The sequence below is a fragment of the Cynocephalus volans genome, chromosome 1 (genome assembly GCF_027409185.1).
Source record: "Cynocephalus volans isolate mCynVol1 chromosome 1, mCynVol1.pri, whole genome shotgun sequence".
NCBI lineage: Eukaryota > Metazoa > Chordata > Mammalia > Dermoptera > Cynocephalidae > Cynocephalus > Cynocephalus volans.
In genome coordinates, this window is record NC_084460.1 from 268,201,746 (window position 1) to 268,223,426 (window position 21,681).

Here is a 21,681-nt window from a genome sequence, read left to right on the forward strand (position 1 = left end):
ACACAGAAACCATAGTCTTACACAGAAACCATTGCCACAAAATATTGATATGTTACTTAAAAAAAATCTTCTATTGATGCTCATACTTGGGGTTCTACATTTACCTCTTTATCTTTCCCCTTTACTTTTGCTAGTTGTCTTTTCTTCCTCTTCTGATCACACTTGACAATTATTAAACTAGTTATTAAGTACTCCATTTTTATTTGCTAGCTATTGTTTAATTTAGAAATGGTACCTACACAGACATACACATAGATGGTATTTCTTAGTAGAAAGTGAATTAATTTATGTTCTAAATATTTTTATTAAAACAGTATAACTGAAAAAATTAATTAGCTTATCTCCCTCTCCTCTCCCCCCCCTCCTCCCTCCCTCTCTCTCTCCTTCTCCCTCTCCCTTCTACCCACTCTTTCCCCAGTAAGCTGCCTCTGAAGTAAGACTAACCATTGTGCTCTAATAATCTTCCAGTCACTAATCATCTTGTAAGGCCTTGCAGACAGGAAGGCTCAGTGTCTGGAAAGAATAAAGAGTTTCTTTAGGATTTGAACTGAAAATGCAGTCCATTTAAAGTGCTAGAGATTTTCTTACTATATTTCAACATGCTCCTTATTTTCTTCCCCCTATATTGTAGAGTAGACGATGTGCCTCCAGGAATATCTCTGCTTCCTGATAATATTCTGCAGGTTTTGAGGATCCAGCTTCTACAGTGTGTTCAGAAAACAGCAGATGGGTTAGAGGAACAACAACAAGCCTTGTCAATTTTACTTGTCAAGTTCTTCATTATTCTTTGCAGGTATCTTGCACACACAAAAAAAGTATTTATCTATTTTAAAGTAATTATTACCAAAATAATAATGCATTTATTGATTTTTACTGGTGTGTGTTGTTCATATGGAGTTTTAAAGAGTAAATGTACCTTTTGCAATAGCCTTGTGGTTTGTTAATATATTAGAATGCCTTTTTGTTACTATACCTAGTTATAGAGACATTCAGCCAAGATTTTAAAAAATTAAAGACAATGGAGTTTTTTCTTCAGAAAAAATTATTATCCCAGTATTTTCTATATGGTTCTCACCTGTAAATGTATACACATTTTTATTACTCTGCATTATTATTTGTGAAAATGTATTTTCCATATCTTTCAATTTATCATTTTATCAAATAAAGTATACTCATTCTGCAAGTTATATTTTATTGACTAGGTCTGTGGTACTTAAATTTTGGTGTGCATTAAGTATCAACTGGGCTTAGTAGAAATACAGAGCTTAAGACTGACTTAGGGAGATTCTGATTCAAAAGGGCTCAAACATCTGGATTTTTCAAAAATTTCACATAAATCTGGTTTTACAAATTTTAGAACTGTTGGGTTAGGGCATCAAATGCCTTTTGAAGTCTGCCTTCTTTTCGGAATCCACTTTCTATAGTAATATACGCTATTTTACAAATATTTTATAATTAATTAGTAGATGAATAGGGACTGAATTTAGCTCATAGTAACCTTTAACTTAATTGCTCATTGCCTTTGATTACAGAAATTATGGAATGATTGAGCAACGATTGTTAAAATATTTCACCTTTAATTTAAGCTCTTCTAGAACCTTAGGCATTTTTGTTCTCTTCCTCATCCTTAAAATTTAGAAAAATAATATAAGAATTATAAGGGTTGAGGGAAAAGGGTTCACTCAGGTGGTAAGTCATGAGTTGGCCTCTGTGATAGTTAATTTGCTATATATTCTCCTATTAACTACCTATACTATAATTTTGCTGAAATCAAAAATCCTATAGATGATTGTTTTAATATCCATTAAGTTTAGGTCTTGATAATAGACAGAAGCGCTATAATGCTCAACACATTTTTTGGTTGAATTTTTTTTTAGTAGGAGATAATTCTTTGATGATAAATTTAATGTGCAATAGCTGCAAATCACAGAACATGTTTCTATTTCTAGAGACCTCACTTTACTTTTTTTTAAGCTCCTTTAAAAAATTCTAATAGACTGTGTTTTAGAGCAATTTAAGTTTATATAACAATTGTGAAGTGCAGAGAATTCCCATATACTCCCTTCCCCCCTTTTCCAGGATGTCATGTATTTGGAATCAGTACGTAGGCTTTTCAGACTGGCTTCTTTCACTTAGCTGTATCATTTAAGGCTCCTCCGTTTCTTTTTGTGGCTTGATATAACATTTCTTTTTATTACTGAATAATATTCCACTTAAAGACCACAATTTGTTTATTCATTCACCTATTGAAGGACATCTTGGTTACTTCCAATTTTTGGTAATTATGAATAAAGCTGCTATAAACATTTGTGTGCAGGTTTTGCATGGACATAAGTTTTCAACTCATTTAGGTAAATACCTAGGAGTATAATTGCTATATCATGTGGTAAGCTTATGTTTAGCTGTGATAGAAACTGAGAAATTGTCTTTCAAAGTGGCTGTACCATTTTGCATTTCTGCCAGCAGTGAATGAGAATTCCTGTTGTTCCCCATACTCTCCAGTGCTGGGTGATGCCATTCTTTTAGATTTGGGCCATTCTAATAGGTGTGTAATAGTAGCTCATTGTTGTTTCCATTTGCAATTCTCTAATGACATAAGATGTTCCATATCTTTTCATATGGTTATTTGCCATCTGTACTTTCTCTGGTGAAGTGTCTATTTTGGTCTTTTGCCCATTTTAAAAACTGGGTTGTTTTCTTTGGAAATTTTAAGAGGTCTTTGAATATTTTGAGATATAATTCATTTAGCAGGCAGAGCAAAAGTTTTAAATTTTAATGAAGTCCAACTATCACTTTTTTCTTTAATGAATCATGCTTTTGTATCTAAAAAGTTATCAGCAAACTGAAGGTCACTTAGATTTCCTCTTGTGTACTCTTATATTGCTGTTATTCATTTCACTTGTCCATAAACGATAATCACCCAATATACAGTTGGTATTATTATTTTGAACAAACTGTTATGTTAGATCTATTAAGAGTAAGGAAAATAAAAGATTGTATTTTGTCTTCGTTTATTCTGTTTTGAAATGTTCTTCCTTTCTTTATGTAGTCTTAATGGCTCTAAGAAGAATTCTTGATTTTCAATTTGTTTAGCTTTTTTCTTGTTATGGAATGGGAGTGATGGCTTCCAAAAACTCTTTGCATGTTAGAGGGGAAGCTGAAAGTACCACTTAGTTTATGAAAATCCAAAGTTAGGCGTTTAGATAAAAGAAAAAAAGAGAATTCTGATAGAAATATAGGCAGGCCTGGAGCCATATTCTTTCAAAACTGGTAGTTTTAATATTTTGCAGTTTTGCCACTTCATGGATTACATTTTACCACTGTAAAGATGTTTTTGAAATTTTAATGTAATTTACACTCAGCTCTTCCCCTTTCTGCATTTGAGAAGCATAGCTGTAAGGGACAGTTATGAAGTTATAGGTATTTCCTTACTAAGTATATAAAGATAACCCTGCCATTTGTAGGACTCTAATGAAACCAAATAACCTCTGACTAATTAATTTAATTCTAAATTTATATTAATCAATTTGACTGTACTTTCCTTTCATTTGGAGTTATATTATGTCTTCTTTTTCTACTAATTCAAGTTTAACTTTGTGTCATAATTTTTTAAAATGTATAAACTTTATTGAGAGATAACTCACATACCATACAATTCACACATTTGAAGTGTATTATTCAGTGGTTATTAATATCTTTACAGAACTATGCAACCATCACCACACTTGATTTTAGAACATTTTCTTTACCTCATAAAAGAAGTTTGTACTCATTATCAGTCACCACCCATTTATCCTACCTCCATCCCCTGTCAACCACTAATCTATATTCTATTCTGGATATTTCATAGAAATGAAATAATACACTATGTGGTCCTTTGTGACTGGTATCTTTCACTTGGCATAATGTTTTCAAGGTTCATTCATGTTATAGAACGTATCCAAACTTCATTCCTTATTATGGCTGAATAATACTTTATTGTATAGATATACCACATTTTATCCTTTCATCCATTGATGGACATTTGGCTATCATGAATAATTCTGCTGTGAACACTCACATATAAGTTTTTGTATGGACATATATTTTCTTTTCTCTTGGGTGTATATCTAGAAACAGAATTGCTGGGCCATGTGGTAACTCAATGTTGAACCTCCTGAGAAATTGCCACACTGTTTTTCAAAGCAGCTGTACTATTTTACATTCCCATTTTTTCTTTTTATTTCATTTTTTGCACAACCTTGCCAATACTGATTGTCGTTTTCATTATAGCCTTATTAGTGGGCATGAAATGGTATTTCATTGTGATTTTGGTTTGCTTGTGATTCTCATAGCTGATGATCTTGAACATTTTTTCCTGTGATTATTGGCCTTAATTTCTTTTTTTTTCCTTGTTCGTTCATTTATTTATTTATTCAATGTCTTAGTCCATTTTGTGCTGCTATAACAGATTACTTGAGACTGGGTAATATATAAAGAACACAGATTTATTTCTTACAGTCTGGAAACTGGGAAGTCCAAGATTATAGGGTTGGCATCTGGCAAGGGCCATCTTGCTGAATCATCCTGTGGTGGAAGGCTAAAGGGCAAGATAGCATGAGAAAGAGGAGAAGTGAGCCAAACTCGTCCTTTTATTGGGAATCCACTCCTGCCATAACAGCATTAATCCACTTATGACCTAATCACCTCTTAAAGGTCCTACCTCTCAGAATTGTTGCATTGAGGATTAAGTTTCCGATACATGAAGTTTGGGGGACACATTAAAACCATAGCATTTAATAAATAAAAGTATTTAATAGTAAGTGTGTTTAATGTGTGCCTACTATATTTAGTGCTCTGGTTACGAGGGGTAAAAATAAATAAAGTTCCTGACCTTATAAATCTTACATACTATTGATGATATATGCAGTAGAAATAATAATGTGAGCTACATGTATAATTAAAATTTTCTAGTACTAAAAAAGGGGAGAAAGAAACAGGTAAAATTATTTTTAATAATGTATTTTATGTATCCAATATATCCATAATATTACTATTTTATCATGTAAAAAATTATTGATGAGATACTTTGTATTTTTATGGTATAAAATCTTAAAAATTAGATGTCTATTTTATACTTATAGCGTATCTTCGATCTGACTAGCCACTTTACAAGTCCTTAATAGCCACTTACAGCTAGTGGCTATCATGTTGGATAGTAGAAGTCTAGAGGGAAGTGTCTGTTATTTTGCTTTTATTTATTTATTTAAAAATTTTTTTATTGTGGTAAAATATACATTTTCTAAACCATAGTTTAGAAAGTTGTATTTTAGCAAAATTTTTTTATTGTGGTAAAATATACATTTTCTAAACCATAGTTTAGAAAGTTGTATTTTAGCTGTCAAATAAGGATTATCTTTTGAATTATGTTATGAGTTTTAAATAAGACGGTTTAGCATATACAAACAGCCAGCGCGGGGATGGATATAGAGAAGACATTCAGTTAAAGTTATTTTTCTCTCATTTTTGTTTTAGACTCTTTACTTGATGGGACAAACACAAATAAATATCGGTGTTAATTGTGGACAAATAATTTCCCCAAAATGTTTAAAGAGATTCATTTACATCTCAGAAGAATCTTAATCTGGTTTTTCATGTGTATAGTCTTCCTGCTTCACACTATGAAGTCATCTTTGGTCATTTTCTTACCAAGTTTTTTATTTAATTTAAAAAAGTTGTTTTTTCCCTCTGTGGTGTACCCAGTGTATTTGACACCTGGAACAGGCCATATTTTAATGTTCCTTTCTTCTGCACAGCAGAATTATTTCTGTTAATAATTATGAAATAAAAAATATATTTTATTCATGAACTGAAATTTTATATTATCAAGCAAAAATTTTATTCCTAACAGTTCACACTGTGTCATTGTTTTAAATCTTAAACACAAAAACTTTGAGTGGTCATGTATGATAGAATTCAAGTGGTTCAAGTTTAGTTTCTTTGTCTTTCTAATCATTGAGCTTTCATTGTCTATTACAAATCTTCTCTATAAATGCGGAAATAAATAGTGCCATAGTTGTTGGGAACATGAAATAAACTTGAGCAATTCCAAACCATTACAAATTTACTCTCAAATTTGGACCCAGTTATATTTGTATGTATACAAATATACAAATGTAACTGGGTCCGTGGTTGTCAGGGGCTGATACTGTAACTAAAAGTTCTGTGAATTAACTTATGTAGAATACAATGTTTATGAAAGGATAAGTAATAAAAATCTGCTTATTTGAAGCCTGTATTTTTAAAATGTCAACAACTGCAGCAATTGTTTTAGAGTTTAAATCAGCAAAAGATATTTTTCAGGAGAGAATATTTGGTTTGGTTTTGTTTTTTGACAGCTGGCTGGTATAGGGATCCAAACCCTTGATCTTCTTGTCATCAGCACCAAATTCTAACTGAGTGAGCTTATAGGCCAGTCCTCAGGAGAGAATATTTTTAATTCCTCATACTTGGTGATACTAAAAAGCAGCCTGACTTTTCATCAGTTTTATTACTGTCTTAAAATTCACTACAGTTAGTATATTCCTTTATTACCTGCATCCAGGGCAAACTGTTCATAGTGCCTCATCTTTGGTATGGCACTATTTTTTATTAGAGTATAATATAAATAAAGTGATCAGAACATAAGTATATAGCTCAATAAATTCTTATAAAATGAATACACTGTGTCATCACCATTCAGGTCAAGAAATAGAATATTATTAGTACCCAGAGAGCCCATCCTATGACCTTTCCTAATTGCTGCCCCCTCACTGCTCCCCAAAGGTGACTATTATGCTGACATGTAATACCATGGATTAATTTTGCCTAGTTTTTAACTTCATATAAATGGAATCAGTCATATACTTTCTATTGTTTTATACCTGGCTTTTTCTTTTTCTTTGCTCAACTTGTGGGTCTGTTTCTTTTGTGTATTTTTCCTTTTGATTTTCAAAGTTGTGTTGCCTTCTCATGTGAATAGTTACTTTTGATTGAGTGTTGGGCATTGCTTTTGAAAAATCGTAGAGATAATTTCAGGCCTAGGATAATAATTGTCTTTCTTCCAAGATAATTAACATTGGCTTTAGGAAAAGTAGGATCTCTTTGATACAGTCAGTGATTGAGATGATTTGGACTTCAGTCTCTGTGACTATTGATTTTTTCCATTTTACCTTTACTTTTTGTATATGGTCAGCTGTCTGTGTCTGTGGGTTCTGCATCTGCAGATTTAACCAACTGCAGACTAAAAATACTTTTTTAAAAAACCAATAAAAAATAATAGTATGACAGAAAATAATACAAATAAAAACAGTACAGGAAAAAACTATATAGCATTTACATTGTATTAGGTATTATAAGTAAAGTAGAGATGATTAAGGTATTCAGGAGGATTTGTGTAGGTTAAGTGCAAATACTCTGCCATTTTATTTAAGGGACTTGAGAATCTGTGGATTTTGGTGGCCTCAGGGTGTCCTGGAATCAATCCCCTGTGGATAACTGAGATACAACTGTATCTTTGGGGTCACAAACCAAAGCCTTAGAGACTATCATTTGGGGGCTCTAAATTCCAGTTTTTGGTCCCTTTTCAGCACTGTGAGACTGTCAAAAGCACTCATTTGCTTCTCATTGTTTTATCTATCTCTGTCAGGATTAGAAGTAATGAACACAGTAATGTATCTAAGTGCAGGTCTTATCTCTTTCTGGGTGTCCTTTTTCTGTATCATGCATGTGTAAATTTTCCACTGCCTTGTTGGCTTTCTGATTCCTTTAAAAGATTTTTTTTTTTTAAGTTTTGTTTACCTTTCTAGTTGTTCTTAGGTAGAATATTGATTCTACTTCACCGTTACTGGAAACAGAACTCTTGCAGAGGCTTTTAATTTACCTCAGCCTTTACTCTGTTTTCTCCAAGATGTCATACATTATGAAGTCATCTTACATTATGTTAATTCAGTTAATTTTTCCTGCGCTCTTAGCATCTACTGGATTTTAAGTTTTTTCTAATGTCACAATGTCTCAGAATGGAAAATTAATAAACTTTACTTTATTATTATGCCAAGAAAGACTTTAAATGTAGTAAATATTAGCATATTACATTTCATGCCTCAGTCTTATAAAAATGACAGCCATATTTTAAACACCAAGTACTTATTGACCCACTGCTTTAAATAGGATGTGATATTATGCCCTATTTAGAGTATATAAAGTAGAGTATGCTGGCAGCCCTTCTATCAAGGACTTTTAATATAGTTGAGTAGATATGACATAAGTCTAAAAAGGAAACTATAATTGCAAAAACAAAATGAGCAACACGGATGAGCCTGGAGAAAATTATGTTAAGTGAAATAAGCCAGACACAGAAAGAGAAGTACCACGTCCTCACTCATATCTGGGTGCAAAGAAAGAAAAAGAGAGAAAGAGGAAGAAAGAAAGAAAAGAAGGAAGAAAGAAAAAGAAAGAAAAGAAAGAACTACAATAATAGTTTAAACATTCAAAACGAGAGAATAAACCTAAGGCTACTGGAGATGAGGGGGAGGGAAGGAGGAGGGTTGAGGAATGATTGGTCAGGTAAAGAGCATAAAGAATAATTACAATTTGTAATAATGAATATGCAAATAAATTTTAAAAAGCAAAATGAAAACTATAAAACTATATGTGTGGTATAATGGCAATAGTGTATGCAAAAACCCTATCAGGAAGTAATCTAGATATAAATAATTGCTTAGATTTGGGTTGTAAGAATATCGGTAATTTTTTTTTTGTCTTGTTTCTACTTTGTGATATTTTCTAATTTTTCTATTATAAATAGATGGCAATCAGCATGTACTTTAACATCCTCTTTTTATAGTAAGTGGTGCATAAGATGTATTTAGCATTCTCAGTGGGAAAAGAATGATATACCTATATTGATTTTATGTTTTAATAAATGTCATTTGCATTTTATATGCCAGTGTGTTCTCAAAATTCAAGCTGAATACATGAGTATACATTTTGTTCACTATTCATATGTAATAAATATATGGTTACTCTTTTTTGTTTTCTCATAGAAATCTATCAAATGTGGAAGAAATTGGGACTTGCTCGTATATTAATCATGTCATCACCATGACAACACTCTATATTCAGCAAGTAGGTGTGAACTAATATATTCCTTTTTGTTGCTTTACTGAGAGTGACTAGATTTCAGTTTTTTTATATCATATTGAGTATAGTTAAATATTTTCAGAAAAGGTAATAAAGGAGATGATAATTAAAATTATCTTTAGATAATATATATTTCATAAATCTTATATATTATCTAAAAGTAGGCAAGTTATTAATATATGTTATTTTAATTTTAAAAGATATTTTAAAGGGCTGGCTGGTTAGCTCAGTTGATTAGAGCACAGCCTTGTAACACCAAGGTCATGGGTTTGGATCCCCATACTGGCCAGCCACCAAAATAAGTAAGTAAATAAAAAGATGTTCTATAAATGGCTTTTTAAAATGAAACAGTTACTGGTTTTATGTATTTATTTTTTAGTCATCATATATCCCTCTTACTAAAAAAATACTGCTTTCTCAAAAAATGTTTCACTAGCTATTTTAAACCTATTCTAGCAAATATTTAAAAATTGAGGGGGGGAGGGAGGAATCGATAAAGGGACATGAAAACCAACTACATTGTATATTGATAAAATTTGTTTTTTAATTTAAAAAATAAAAAATAAATTAAAACATAAAAGTTGAGATGGCATATTCAGTCCATATGATTAAATGACTTTTTTAGACTCAAAAGTGAAGTTAGCCTTATTTGAATAAAAACAATTTATTGTTAGATGATGAATGAAACATGTCTTTAATTTTATGTTTATTCTCAGTTAAAAAGCAAAAAAAAAGAGAAGGAAATGGCAGATCAGACATCTATTGAAGAATTTGTGATCCATGCATTGGCATTTTGTGAAAGTTTATATGATCCGTATCGGAATTGGAGGCATAGAATTTCAGGGTATGTCTTATAAATTATAATATTCATTTAAAACCAGAGTGTCATAGTGTATGTGATCTTCAAAGCAAGTCATCTTTTCTATGAAAGCAATTGGAAAGATGTGTACAAGACACAAAGTTTATCTCTGAGATAGAAAAATATGTTGGAGGTAATGAATTATTAGTAAATACCTGTTCCAGATAATTGTACGTACTTTGAACTTGTATTTTCCAATGCAGTTGAATACGAATAACACGATAATAAATATTAAAAACACAGTAACATCAAAGACAGTGTACATATTTTTCAAGAAAAGTTCTCTTTTTTAAAAACATTTTATATTTGAAAATGCTTTTAGCAATATTTTATCTTTTTTTAATTGTGGAGCTTGTGTCAGTCAGGGTTCAGTCAGGAAAATTAAAACCATACTAATTATTAAAAAAAGAGAAAATGTAGCTGGCCAGTTAGCTCCCTTGGTTAGAGCATTGTGCTGATAATACCAAGGTGCAGGGTTCCATCCCTGTATGGGCCAGAGGCCAAAAAACAAAAAATAGGAGAGAGAGAATATAATACAAGGAAATTGTTAAACAGGTATTAGACAACTGCAAAAGCAAACGGAGGGGGTTTCAAGATGGCGGTGGCTGCGGCGGCTGGCGCGGAGTAGCTGAGGTGGAAAAGGCGGCCACTGGGCCTCAGGCAGCTGGGAAACTTGTGGACCTTCCTCTTGCCATCTCTTAAGGGAGGACCGCAGCTGCTGGCCGGTCGTGGGGGCTGACCACCACTTTGCCCCCGGCAGGAGAGGCTGCCTCACTTACAGGCAACAGCTTTGAAGTGTGGAGCAGGAAAAGAACTGTATCTTAGCTGCAAAAGCGAGCCTCGAAACAGGGAACACGGCGCCAGGACTGCTGTGGATGCAGCCAGGATCCCGGAGGCCAGGGCCGCGCTGAAGGCGGCCAGCTGCCCTATTCAGGATTTGAGGCCGCGACATAACAGCCCGAGGCGGCAGCGGCCGAGAACGGAGAAGGCGACAAACCAGAGGCAGAGGGTGAGCACCCGACCTGGCACAACCCTGTGAGTGACCCCTGGCCCAGCTCTGTTCAGGGGGCTGACGCCCACCCGGCTCCCGCCTGCATCACCAGTTCACTCACCGCCCCAGGGCTGCCTCCATTTTCCCAGGTGCTCGCAGCTCCGCCTGGCTCGGCTGTCACTGAGCCTTCCCACTTGCTTGGCCCGGTGCGGGGCTTTCCGGAGCCTGTGGGCTGGCCTCCCCTCCCACTCCCTCCGTGGTTCTCTGGTGGGGCTGGTGGCGTGGGGCGTCCCCAGCCAGTGTCGGGAGGGCAAGGAAGTACAGGTGGGCCGACTGTCACTCCACCACACCCTGGACTCCAGCCCCCAGTAAACTTCCTGTTACTGGGAGGCAGATACCATCTCTGCGGCCACCAGTTCGGAAAAAAGCCTAACAAATTTCTGGTTGGGAATAGTGTGGTAGGAGAGTTCCCAGGTCCGCTTGAACCTGCCAGAGAGCTGGCTGCAGGTGGGCGCTAGATTCAGTCTACGCCGGGGGGATACAAAGGTGAACAGGTCCCGAGAAAGATCTACACAGTGCTACAAAGGCACCCAGAGCGACCAGTCGTCTGTGCTACCAGAAACCTGGCAGACTTCCTGGGCGAGGCGGTGCCGAGCAGGGTCTTGAAGACCCAGCTGATAGACAAGGGTTGCAGAAGACACGCCCCAGCCCAGCACAGTGCGCACAGAGTGGGGAGACGTGCGGCCAGGGAGGCGGAGACTCGACAGAAACCACACACCCTGTGGGGTCGCCACTGCACGATCCAACAGCCTGGGCCAGAGCACACGGAACAGGGAGAAGTCCTGCACAGGAAGTGAAAGCTCAACAGAGATCACACACCCTGTGGTACGTTATCCACCACCCCAGCAGAGTCCAAGCTGACCAGAAAGGTGGCTCCCTGGAGAAGCCCAAGACCCGAGGCAACCACACACACAAGGCACTAGAAGCCAACTGAGCAATCACAGAGGGATCCATACAAAATTGGCAACCACAGCAACATCCTAGTTAGTCATTAGTCTCAAACCGGTGGACTGTGAAACCCCCTGCCACAATGAATAAACACCAAAAAAAAGATACCAGAAATACAAAAAATCAAGAAAGTACACCACCAAAAGTTAATAAATCTCAAACTCTAGATCCTATAGAACAAGAAGCCCTTGAAATGACTGACAAGGAATTTCGAGTGATAATTCTAAGGAAACTGAATGAGATACAAGAAAACTCAGCTAGACATCATGATGAAATGAGGAAAAGTATACAGGATCTGAAAGAGGAAATGTACAAGGAAATCAATGTCCTGAAAAAAAATGTAGCAGAACTTGCTGAACTGAAGAAGTTATTCAGCGAAATAAAAAACACAACGGAGAGTTTAACCAGCAGGCTTGTCGAAGTTGAAGAGAGAACCTCTGAACTTGAAGATGGGCTGTTTGAAATAACACAAGCAGACAAAAAGAAAGAAAAAAGAATCAAGGACATGGAAGAAAATCTGAGAGAGATATCAGACAACCTTAAGCGCTCAAATATCCAAGTCATGGGTATTCCAGAAGGGGAGGAAAATGGAGATTCCATTGAAAACATATTCAACAAAATAGTGGCAGAAAACTTCCCAAGTATAGGAAAAATCACAGATCTTCAGATCTAGGAAGCTCAACGATCTCCAAACATATTCAACCCAAAAAGGCCTTCTCCAAGACATGTCATAGTCAAATTGGCAAAACTCAAAGACAAAGAGAGAATCTTAAAAGCTGCAAGAGAGAAGCGTCAAATCACCTATAAGGGAGCCCCAATCAGGCTAACATCAGACTTTTCATCACAAACCCTAAAAGCTAGAAAGGAATGGGATGATATATTCAAAATACTAAAAGACCAAGATTGCCAGCCAAGAATACTCTACCCTGCAAGGCTATCCTTCCGAAATGAAGGACAAAAAGTATATTTCTCAGACAAACAAAAACTGCGGGAGTTCACTACCACACGACCACCCTTACAAGAAATCCTCAAGGGAGTACTGGGTTTGGTTCCTGAAAAATAACTACCACTGCCATAAAAACCCAAGAAAAATCAAAACCCACTAGTATAATAAAAATGGCATTCATGAAGAGAAAACAAGCAAACGAAAACGCTATCTACAACCTAAGGAACCAACAAACACAGAAACCAAACAGTAAATCAGAAAGCAAGGAACAAAAGACACCTAAGACAACCAAACAACCAATAAAATGCTAGGAATAAATCAACACCTTTCAATAACAACTCAATGTAAAAGGCTTAAATTCCCCAATCAAAAGACACAGACTGGAGTTTCAAGATGGCGGCGGCTGCGGCGGCTGGCGCGGAGTAGCTGAGGTGGAAAAGGTGGCCACTGGGCCTCAGGCAGCCGGGAAACTTGTGGACCTTCCTCTGGCCATCTCTTAAGGGAGGACTGCTGCTGCTGGCCGGTTGTGGGGGCTCAACGCCACTTTGCCCCCGGCAGGAGAGGCTGCCTCATTTACAGGCAACAGCTTTGAAGTGTGGAGCAGGAAAAGAACTGATTCTTAGCTGCAAAAGTGAGTCTTGAAACAGGGAACACGGCGCCAGGGCTGCTGTGGATGCAGCCAGGATCCCGGAGGCTGGGGCCGCACTGAAGGCGGCCAGCTGCCCTATTCAGGATTCGAGGTTTCAGGCCGGCATTAAAGAAGATTCCTGGGAGCGCCCGAGCGGCGCCGCGACTGAACAGCCCGAGGCGGCAGCGCCGAGAACACGGAAGGCAACAAACCAGAGACAGAGCGAGCGCCCGACCTGGCACAGCACTGTGAGTGATCCCTGGCACAGCTCTGTTCGGGGGGTGAATGCCCACGCGGCTTCCGCCTGCACCACCAGGCCACTCACTGCCCCGGTGCTGCCTCCATTTTCCCAGGTGCGGGCAGCTCCGCCCTGCTCGGCCATCACTGAGCCCATTTGCTTGGCCTGGCGCGGGGCTTTCCGGACCCTGCGGGCCGACCTCCTCTCCCACTCCCTCCGCGGTTCTCTGGCAGGACTGGGGGTGTGGGGCGTCCCGACCAGTTTTGGGAGGGCTAGGAAGTACGGGCGGGCCGACTGTCACTCCACCACACCCTGGACTCCGGCCCCGGTAAACTTCCTGTTACTGGGAGGCAGATACCATCTCTGCGACCACCAGTTTGGAAAAAAGCCTAACGAATTTCTGGTTGGGAATAGTGCGGTAGGAGAGTTCCCAGGTCCGCTTGAACCTGCCGGAGAGCAGGCTGCAGGCGGGCACTAGACTCGGTTTATACCGGGGGGATACAAAGGTGAACAAGACCCGAGAAAGATCTACACAGTGCTACAAAGGCACCCAGAGAGACCGGTCGTCTGTGCCTAGCAGAAACCTGGTAGACTTCCTGGGCGAGGCGGTGCTGAGCAGGGTCTTGAAGGCCCAGCTGATAGACGAGGGGTGCAGAAGACACGCCCCAGCCCAGCACAGTGTGCACAGAGGGGGCAGACGTGCGGCCAGGGAGGCGGAGTCTCGACAGAAACCACACACCCGGTGGGGTCGCCACTGCACGATCTAACAGCCTGGGCCAGAGCACACGGAACGGGGAGAAGTCCTGTACAGAACGTGAAAGCTCAACAGAGATCACACACCCTGTGGTACGTGATCCACCAGCCCAGCAGAGTACAAGCTGACCAGAAAGGTGGATCCCCGGAGAAGCCCAAGACCCGAGGCAACCACACACACAAGACACTAGAGGCCAACTGAGCAGTCACGGCGGGAGCCATACCAAATTGGCAACCACAGCAACATCCTAGTTAGTCATTAGTCTCAAACCGGTGGACTGTGAAACCCCCTGCCACAATGAATAAACACCAAAAAAAAGATACCAGAAATACAAAAAATCAAGAAAGTACACCACCAAAAGTTAATAAATCTCAAACTCTAGATCCTATAGAACAAGAAGCCCTTGAAATGACTGACAAGGAATTTCGAGTGATAATTCTAAGGAAACTGAATGAGATACAAGAAAACTCAGCTAGACATCATGATGAAATGAGGAAAAGTATACAGGATCTGAAAGAGGAAATGTACAAGGAAATCAATGTCCTGAAAAAAAATGTAGCAGAACTTGCTGAACTGAAGAAGTTATTCAGCGAAATAAAAAACACAACGGAGAGTTTAACCAGCAGGCTTGTCGAAGTTGAAGAGAGAACCTCTGAACTTGAAGATGGGCTGTTTGAAATAACACAAGCAGACAAAAAGAAAGAAAAAAGAATCAAGGACATGGAAGAAAATCTGAGAGAGATATCAGACAACCTTAAGCGCTCAAATATCCAAGTCATGGGTATTCCAGAAGGGGAGGAAAATGGAGATTCCATTGAAAACATATTCAACAAAATAGTGGCAGAAAACTTCCCAAGTATAGGAAAAATCACAGATCTTCAGATCTAGGAAGCTCAACGATCTCCAAACATATTCAACCCAAAAAGGCCTTCTCCAAGACATGTCATAGTCAAATTGGCAAAACTCAAAGACAAAGAGAGAATCTTAAAAGCTGCAAGAGAGAAGCGTCAAATCACCTATAAGGGAGCCCCAATCAGGCTAACATCAGACTTTTCATCACAAACCCTAAAAGCTAGAAAGGAATGGGATGATATATTCAAAATACTAAAAGACCAAGATTGCCAGCCAAGAATACTCTACCCTGCAAGGCTATCCTTCCGAAATGAAGGACAAAAAGTATATTTCTCAGACAAACAAAAACTGCGGGAGTTCACTACCACACGACCACCCTTACAAGAAATCCTCAAGGGAGTACTGGGTTTGGTTCCTGAAAAATAACTACCACTGCCATAAAAACCCAAGAAAAATCAAAACCCACTAGTATAATAAAAATGGCATTCATGAAGAGAAAACAAGCAAACGAAAACGCTATCTACAACCTAAGGAACCAACAAACACAGAAACCAAACAGTAAATCAGAAAGCAAGGAACAAAAGACACCTAAGACAACCAAACAACCAATAAAATGCTAGGAATAAATCAACACCTTTCAATAACAACTCAATGTAAAAGGCTTAAATTCCCCAATCAAAAGACACAGACTGGAGTTTCAAGATGGCGGCGGCTGCGGCGGCTGGCGCGGAGTAGCTGAGGTGGAAAAGGTGGCCACTGGGCCTCAGGCAGCCGGGAAACTTGTGGACCTTCCTCTGGCCATCTCTTAAGGGAGGACTGCTGCTGCTGGCCGGTTGTGGGGGCTCAACGCCACTTTGCCCCCGGCAGGAGAGGCTGCCTCATTTACAGGCAACAGCTTTGAAGTGTGGAGCAGGAAAAGAACTGATTCTTAGCTGCAAAAGTGAGTCTTGAAACAGGGAACACGGCGCCAGGGCTGCTGTGGATGCAGCCAGGATCCCGGAGGCTGGGGCCGCACTGAAGGCGGCCAGCTGCCCTATTCAGGATTCGAGGTTTCAGGCCGGCATTAAAGAAGATTCCTGGGAGCGCCCGAGCGGCGCCGCGACTGAACAGCCCGAGGCGGCAGCGCCGAGAACACGGAAGGCAACAAACCAGAGACAGAGCGAGCGCCCGACCTGGCACAGCACTGTGAGTGATCCCTGGCACAGCTCTGTTCGGGGGGTGAATGCCCACGCGGCTTCCGCCTGCACCACCAGGCCACTCACTGCCCCGGTGCTGCCTCCATTTTCCCAGGTGCGGGCAGCTCCGCCCTGCTCGGCCATCACTGAGCCCATTTGCTTGGCCTGGCGCGGGGCTTTCCGGACCCTGCGGGCCGACCTCCTCTCCCACTCCCTCCGCGGTTCTCTGGCAGGACTGGGGGTGTGGGGCGTCCCGACCAGTTTTGGGAGGGCTAGGAAGTACGGGCGGGCCGACTGTCACTCCACCACACCCTGGACTCCGGCCCCGGTAAACTTCCTGTTACTGGGAGGCAGATACCATCTCTGCGACCACCAGTTTGGAAAAAAGCCTAACGAATTTCTGGTTGGGAATAGTGCGGTAGGAGAGTTCCCAGGTCCGCTTGAACCTGCCGGAGAGCAGGCTGCAGGCGGGCACTAGACTCGGTTTATACCGGGGGGATACAAAGGTGAACAAGACCCGAGAAAGATCTACACAGTGCTACAAAGGCACCCAGAGAGACCGGTCGTCTGTGCCTAGCAGAAACCTGGTAGACTTCCTGGGCGAGGCGGTGCTGAGCAGGGTCTTGAAGGCCCAGCTGATAGACGAGGGGTGCAGAAGACACGCCCCAGCCCAGCACAGTGTGCACAGAGGGGGCAGACGTGCGGCCAGGGAGGCGGAGTCTCGACAGAAACCACACACCCGGTGGGGTCGCCACTGCACGATCTAACAGCCTGGGCCAGAGCACACGGAACGGGGAGAAGTCCTGTACAGAACGTGAAAGCTCAACAGAGATCACACACCCTGTGGTACGTGATCCACCAGCCCAGCAGAGTACAAGCTGACCAGAAAGGTGGATCCCCGGAGAAGCCCAAGACCCGAGGCAACCACACACACAAGACACTAGAGGCCAACTGAGCAGTCACGGCGGGAGCCATACCAAATTGGCAACCACAGCAACATCCTAGTTAGTCATTAGTCTTAAACCGGTGGACTGTGAAACCCCCTGCCACAATGAATAAACACCAAAAAAAAGACACCAGAAATACAAAAAATCAAGAAAGTACACCACCAAAAGTTAATAAATCTCATACTCTAGATCCTATAGAACAAGAAGCCCTTGAAATAACTGACAAGGAATTTCGAGTGATAATTCTAAGGAAACTGAATGAGATACAAGAAAACTCAGCTAGACATCATGATGAAATGAGGAAAAGTATACAGGATCTGAAAGAGGAAATATACAAGGAAATCAATGTCCTGAAAAAAAATGTAGCAGAACTTGCTGAACTGAAGAAGTTATTCAGCGAAATAAAAAACACAACGGAGAGTTTAACCAGCAGGCTTGTCGAAGTTGAAGAGAGAACCTCTGAACTTGAAGATGGGCTGTTTGAAATAACACAAGCAGACAAAAAGAAAGAAAAAAGAATCAAGGACATGGAAGAAAATCTGAGAGAGATATCAGACAACCTCAAGCGCTCAAATATCCAAGTCATGGGTATTCCAGAAGGGGAGGAAAATGGAGATTCCATTGAAAACATATTCAAAAAAATAGTGGCAGAAAACTTCCCAGGTATAGGAAAAATCACAGATCTTCAGATCCAGGAAGCTCAACGATCTCCAAACGTATTCAACCCAAAAAGGCCTTCTCCAAGACATGTCATAGTCAAATTGGCAAAACTCAGAGACAAAGAGAGAATCTTAAAAGCTGCAAGAGAGAAGCGTCAAATCACCTATAAGGGAGCCCCAATCAGGTTAACATCAGACTTTTCATCACAAACCCTAAAAGCTAGAAAGGAATGGGATGATATTTTCAAAATACTAAAAGACAAAGATTGCCAGCCAAGAATACTCTACCCTGCAAGGCTATCGTTCCGAAATGAGGGGCAAATAGTATATTTCTCAGACAAACAAAAACTGCGGGAGTTCACTACCACAAGACCACCCTTACAAGAAATCCTCAAGGGAGTACTGGGTTTGGTTCCTGAAAAATAACTACCACTGCCATAAAAACCTAAGAAAAATCTAAACCCGCTAGTACAATAAAAATGGCATTCATGAAGAGAAAACAAGCTAACAAAAACACTATCTACAACCTAAGGAACCAACAAACAAAGAAACCAAACAGTAAATCAGAAAGCAAGGAACAAAAGACACCTAAGACAACCAAACAACCAATAAAATGCTAGGAATAAATCAACACCTTTCAATAACAACTCTTAATGTTAAAGGCTTAAATTCCCCAATTAAAAGACACAGACTGGCTGACTGGATCAAAAAACAGGACCCAACTATATGCTGCCTACAAGAGACCCACCTCACCCATAAAGATTCACACAGACTAAGAGTGAAAGGATGGAAAAAGATTTACCATGCAAACAGAAAAGAAAAACGAGCTGGAGTGGCTATTCTTGTATCTGACAAAATAGACTTTAAACTAAAAACCATAAAAAGAGACAATGAGGGACACTACTTAATGAGAAAAGGACTGATCCATCAAGAAGACATAACAATCATAAATATGTACGCACCCAATGTTGGAGCAGCCAGATTTATAAAACAAACTCTATTAGACCTAAAGAAGGAAATAGACACTAATACCATAATAGCAGGGGACCTGAACACTCCACTGTCAATATTAGACAGATCATCTAGGCAAAGAATCAGTAGAGAAACACAAGATCTAAACAAGACTCTAGACCAATTGGAATTGGCAGATATCTACAGAACATTCCACCCAACAACCTCAGAATATTCATTCTTCTCATCAGCACATGGATCATTCTCCAGGATAGATCACATATTAGGTCACAAATCAAGTCTCAGTAAATTCAAAAAAATTGGAATTATCCCATGTATCTTCTCAGACCACAATGGATTAAAACTAGAAATTAATAACAAACAAAACTCTGGAAACTATACAAACACATGGAAATTAAACAGCATTCTACTTAATGACATATGGGTCCAAGAAGAAATCAAGCAGGAAATCAAAAAGTTTATTGAAACTAATGAAAACAATGATACATCATACCAAAACCTGTGGGATACTGCAAAAGCAGTATTGAGGGGAAAATTTATTGCATTAAATGCTCACTTCAGAAGAATGGAAAGATGGCAAGTGAACAACCTAACACTTCACCTTAAAGAACTAGAAAAACAAGAACAATCCAATCCTAAAGTTAGCAGACGGAAAGAAATCATTAAGATCAGAGCAGAACTGAATGAAATTGAAAACCAAAAAACAATTCAAAAGATCAACGAATCAAAAAGTTGGTTTTTTGAAAAGATAAATAAAATTGACAAACCATTAGCATGGCTAACAAAAAAAAGAAGAGAGAAGACTCAAATAACAAAAATTAGAAATGAAAAAGGCGATATTACAACTGATTCATCTGAAATACAAGGAATCATTCGAGACTACTATAAACAACTGTACGCCAACAAATTTGAAAATCTGGAGGAAATGGATAAATTTCTGGACACACACAAGCTCCCAAAACTGAACCGTGAAGACGTAGAAAATCTGAACAGACCAATAACAATAAAGGAGATTGAAGCTGTTATCAGAAGGCTCCCAACAAAGAAAAGCCCAGGACCAGATGGATTCACAGCAGAATTTTACCAAACATTCAAAGAGGAATTGACACCGATTCTTTACAAACTATTCCAAAAGATTGAAACGGACGCAAATCTCCCAAACTCATTCTATGAAGCAAACATCATCCTGATACCAAAACCAGGTAAAGATATAACCAAAAAAGAAAACTACAGGCCGATATCCTTGATGAATATAGATGCAAAAATCCTCACTAAAATACTAGCAAACAGAATACAGCAACACATACGAAAAATTATTCATCACGATCAAGTGGGATTCATCCCAGGGATGCAAGGTTGGTTCAACATACGCAAATCAATAAATGTGATACACCATATTAATAAACTCAAACACAAGGACCATATGATCATCTCTATAGATGCTGAAAAAGCATTTGATAAAGTTCAGCACTCATTCATGACAAAGACCCTCTATAAGTTAGGTATAGAGGGAAAGTATCTCAACATAATTAAAGCCATATATGCCAAACCCACTGCCAATATCATCCTGAATGGGGAGAAGCTGAAAGCTTTTCCTTTAAGAACAGGCACTATTCAAGGATGCCCACTCTCACCACTCCTATTCAACATAGTGTTGGAAGTACTAGCCAGAGCAATCAGAGAAGAGAAGGAAATAAAGGGCATCCAGATTGGAAAAGATGAAGTCAAACTGTCCCTGTTTGCAGATGACATGATCCTATATATCGAACAGCCTAAAACCTCTACAAAAAAACTGTTGGAATTGATAAATGATTTCAGCACAGTAGCAGGATACAAAATCAACACACAAAAATCAGTAGCATTTCTTTTCTCCAATAGTGAACATGCAGAAGGAGAAATCAAGAAAGCCTGCCCATTTACAATAGCCACCAAAAAATAAAATACTTAGGAATTGAGTTAACCAAGGAGGTGAAAAATCTCTATAATGAGAACTACAAACCACTGCTGAGAGAAATTAGAGAGGATACAAGAAGATGGAAAGATATTCCATGCTCTTGGATTGGAAGAATCAACATAGTGAAAATGTCCATACTACCCAAAGTGATATACAAATTCAATGCAATCCCCATCAAAATTCCAAAGACATTTTTCTCAGAAATGGAAAAAACTATTCAGACATTTATATGGAACAATAAAAGACCACGAATAGCCAAAGCAATGCTCAGCAAGAAAAATAAAGCTGTAGGCATAACACTACCTGACTTTAAGCTATACTACAAAGCTATAATAACCAAAACAGTATGGTACTGGCATAAAAACAGACACACTGACCAATGGAATAGAATAGAGAATCCAGAAATCAACCCACACACTTACTGCCATCTGGTCTTTGACAAAGGCACCAAACCTATTCACTGGGGAAGGGACTGCCTCTTCAGCAAGTGGTGCTGGGATAACTGGATATCGATATGCAGGAGAATGAAACTAGATCCA

At 39.2% G+C, this 21,681-nt stretch overlaps 1 protein-coding gene across 8 annotated transcripts in view; it reads left to right on the top strand.

The window, feature by feature from the left end:
* The window catches only part of NBEAL1 (neurobeachin like 1), a 204,626-nt gene that overhangs the window by 25,817 nt on the left and 157,128 nt on the right, over positions 1-21,681 (top strand). For 6 of the 8 annotated variants that reach the window (XM_063093907.1, XM_063093951.1, XM_063093959.1 and 3 more), the window contains exons 4-6: positions 632-793; positions 9,063-9,144; positions 9,876-10,003. In XM_063093907.1, coding sequence (XP_062949977.1) covers positions 632-793; positions 9,063-9,144; positions 9,876-10,003 — 372 coding nt within the window. The remainder of the gene's footprint in view (positions 1-631; positions 794-9,062; positions 9,145-9,875; positions 10,004-21,681) is intronic. The other 2 variants (XM_063093933.1, XM_063093942.1) reach the window with 2 other exon arrangements.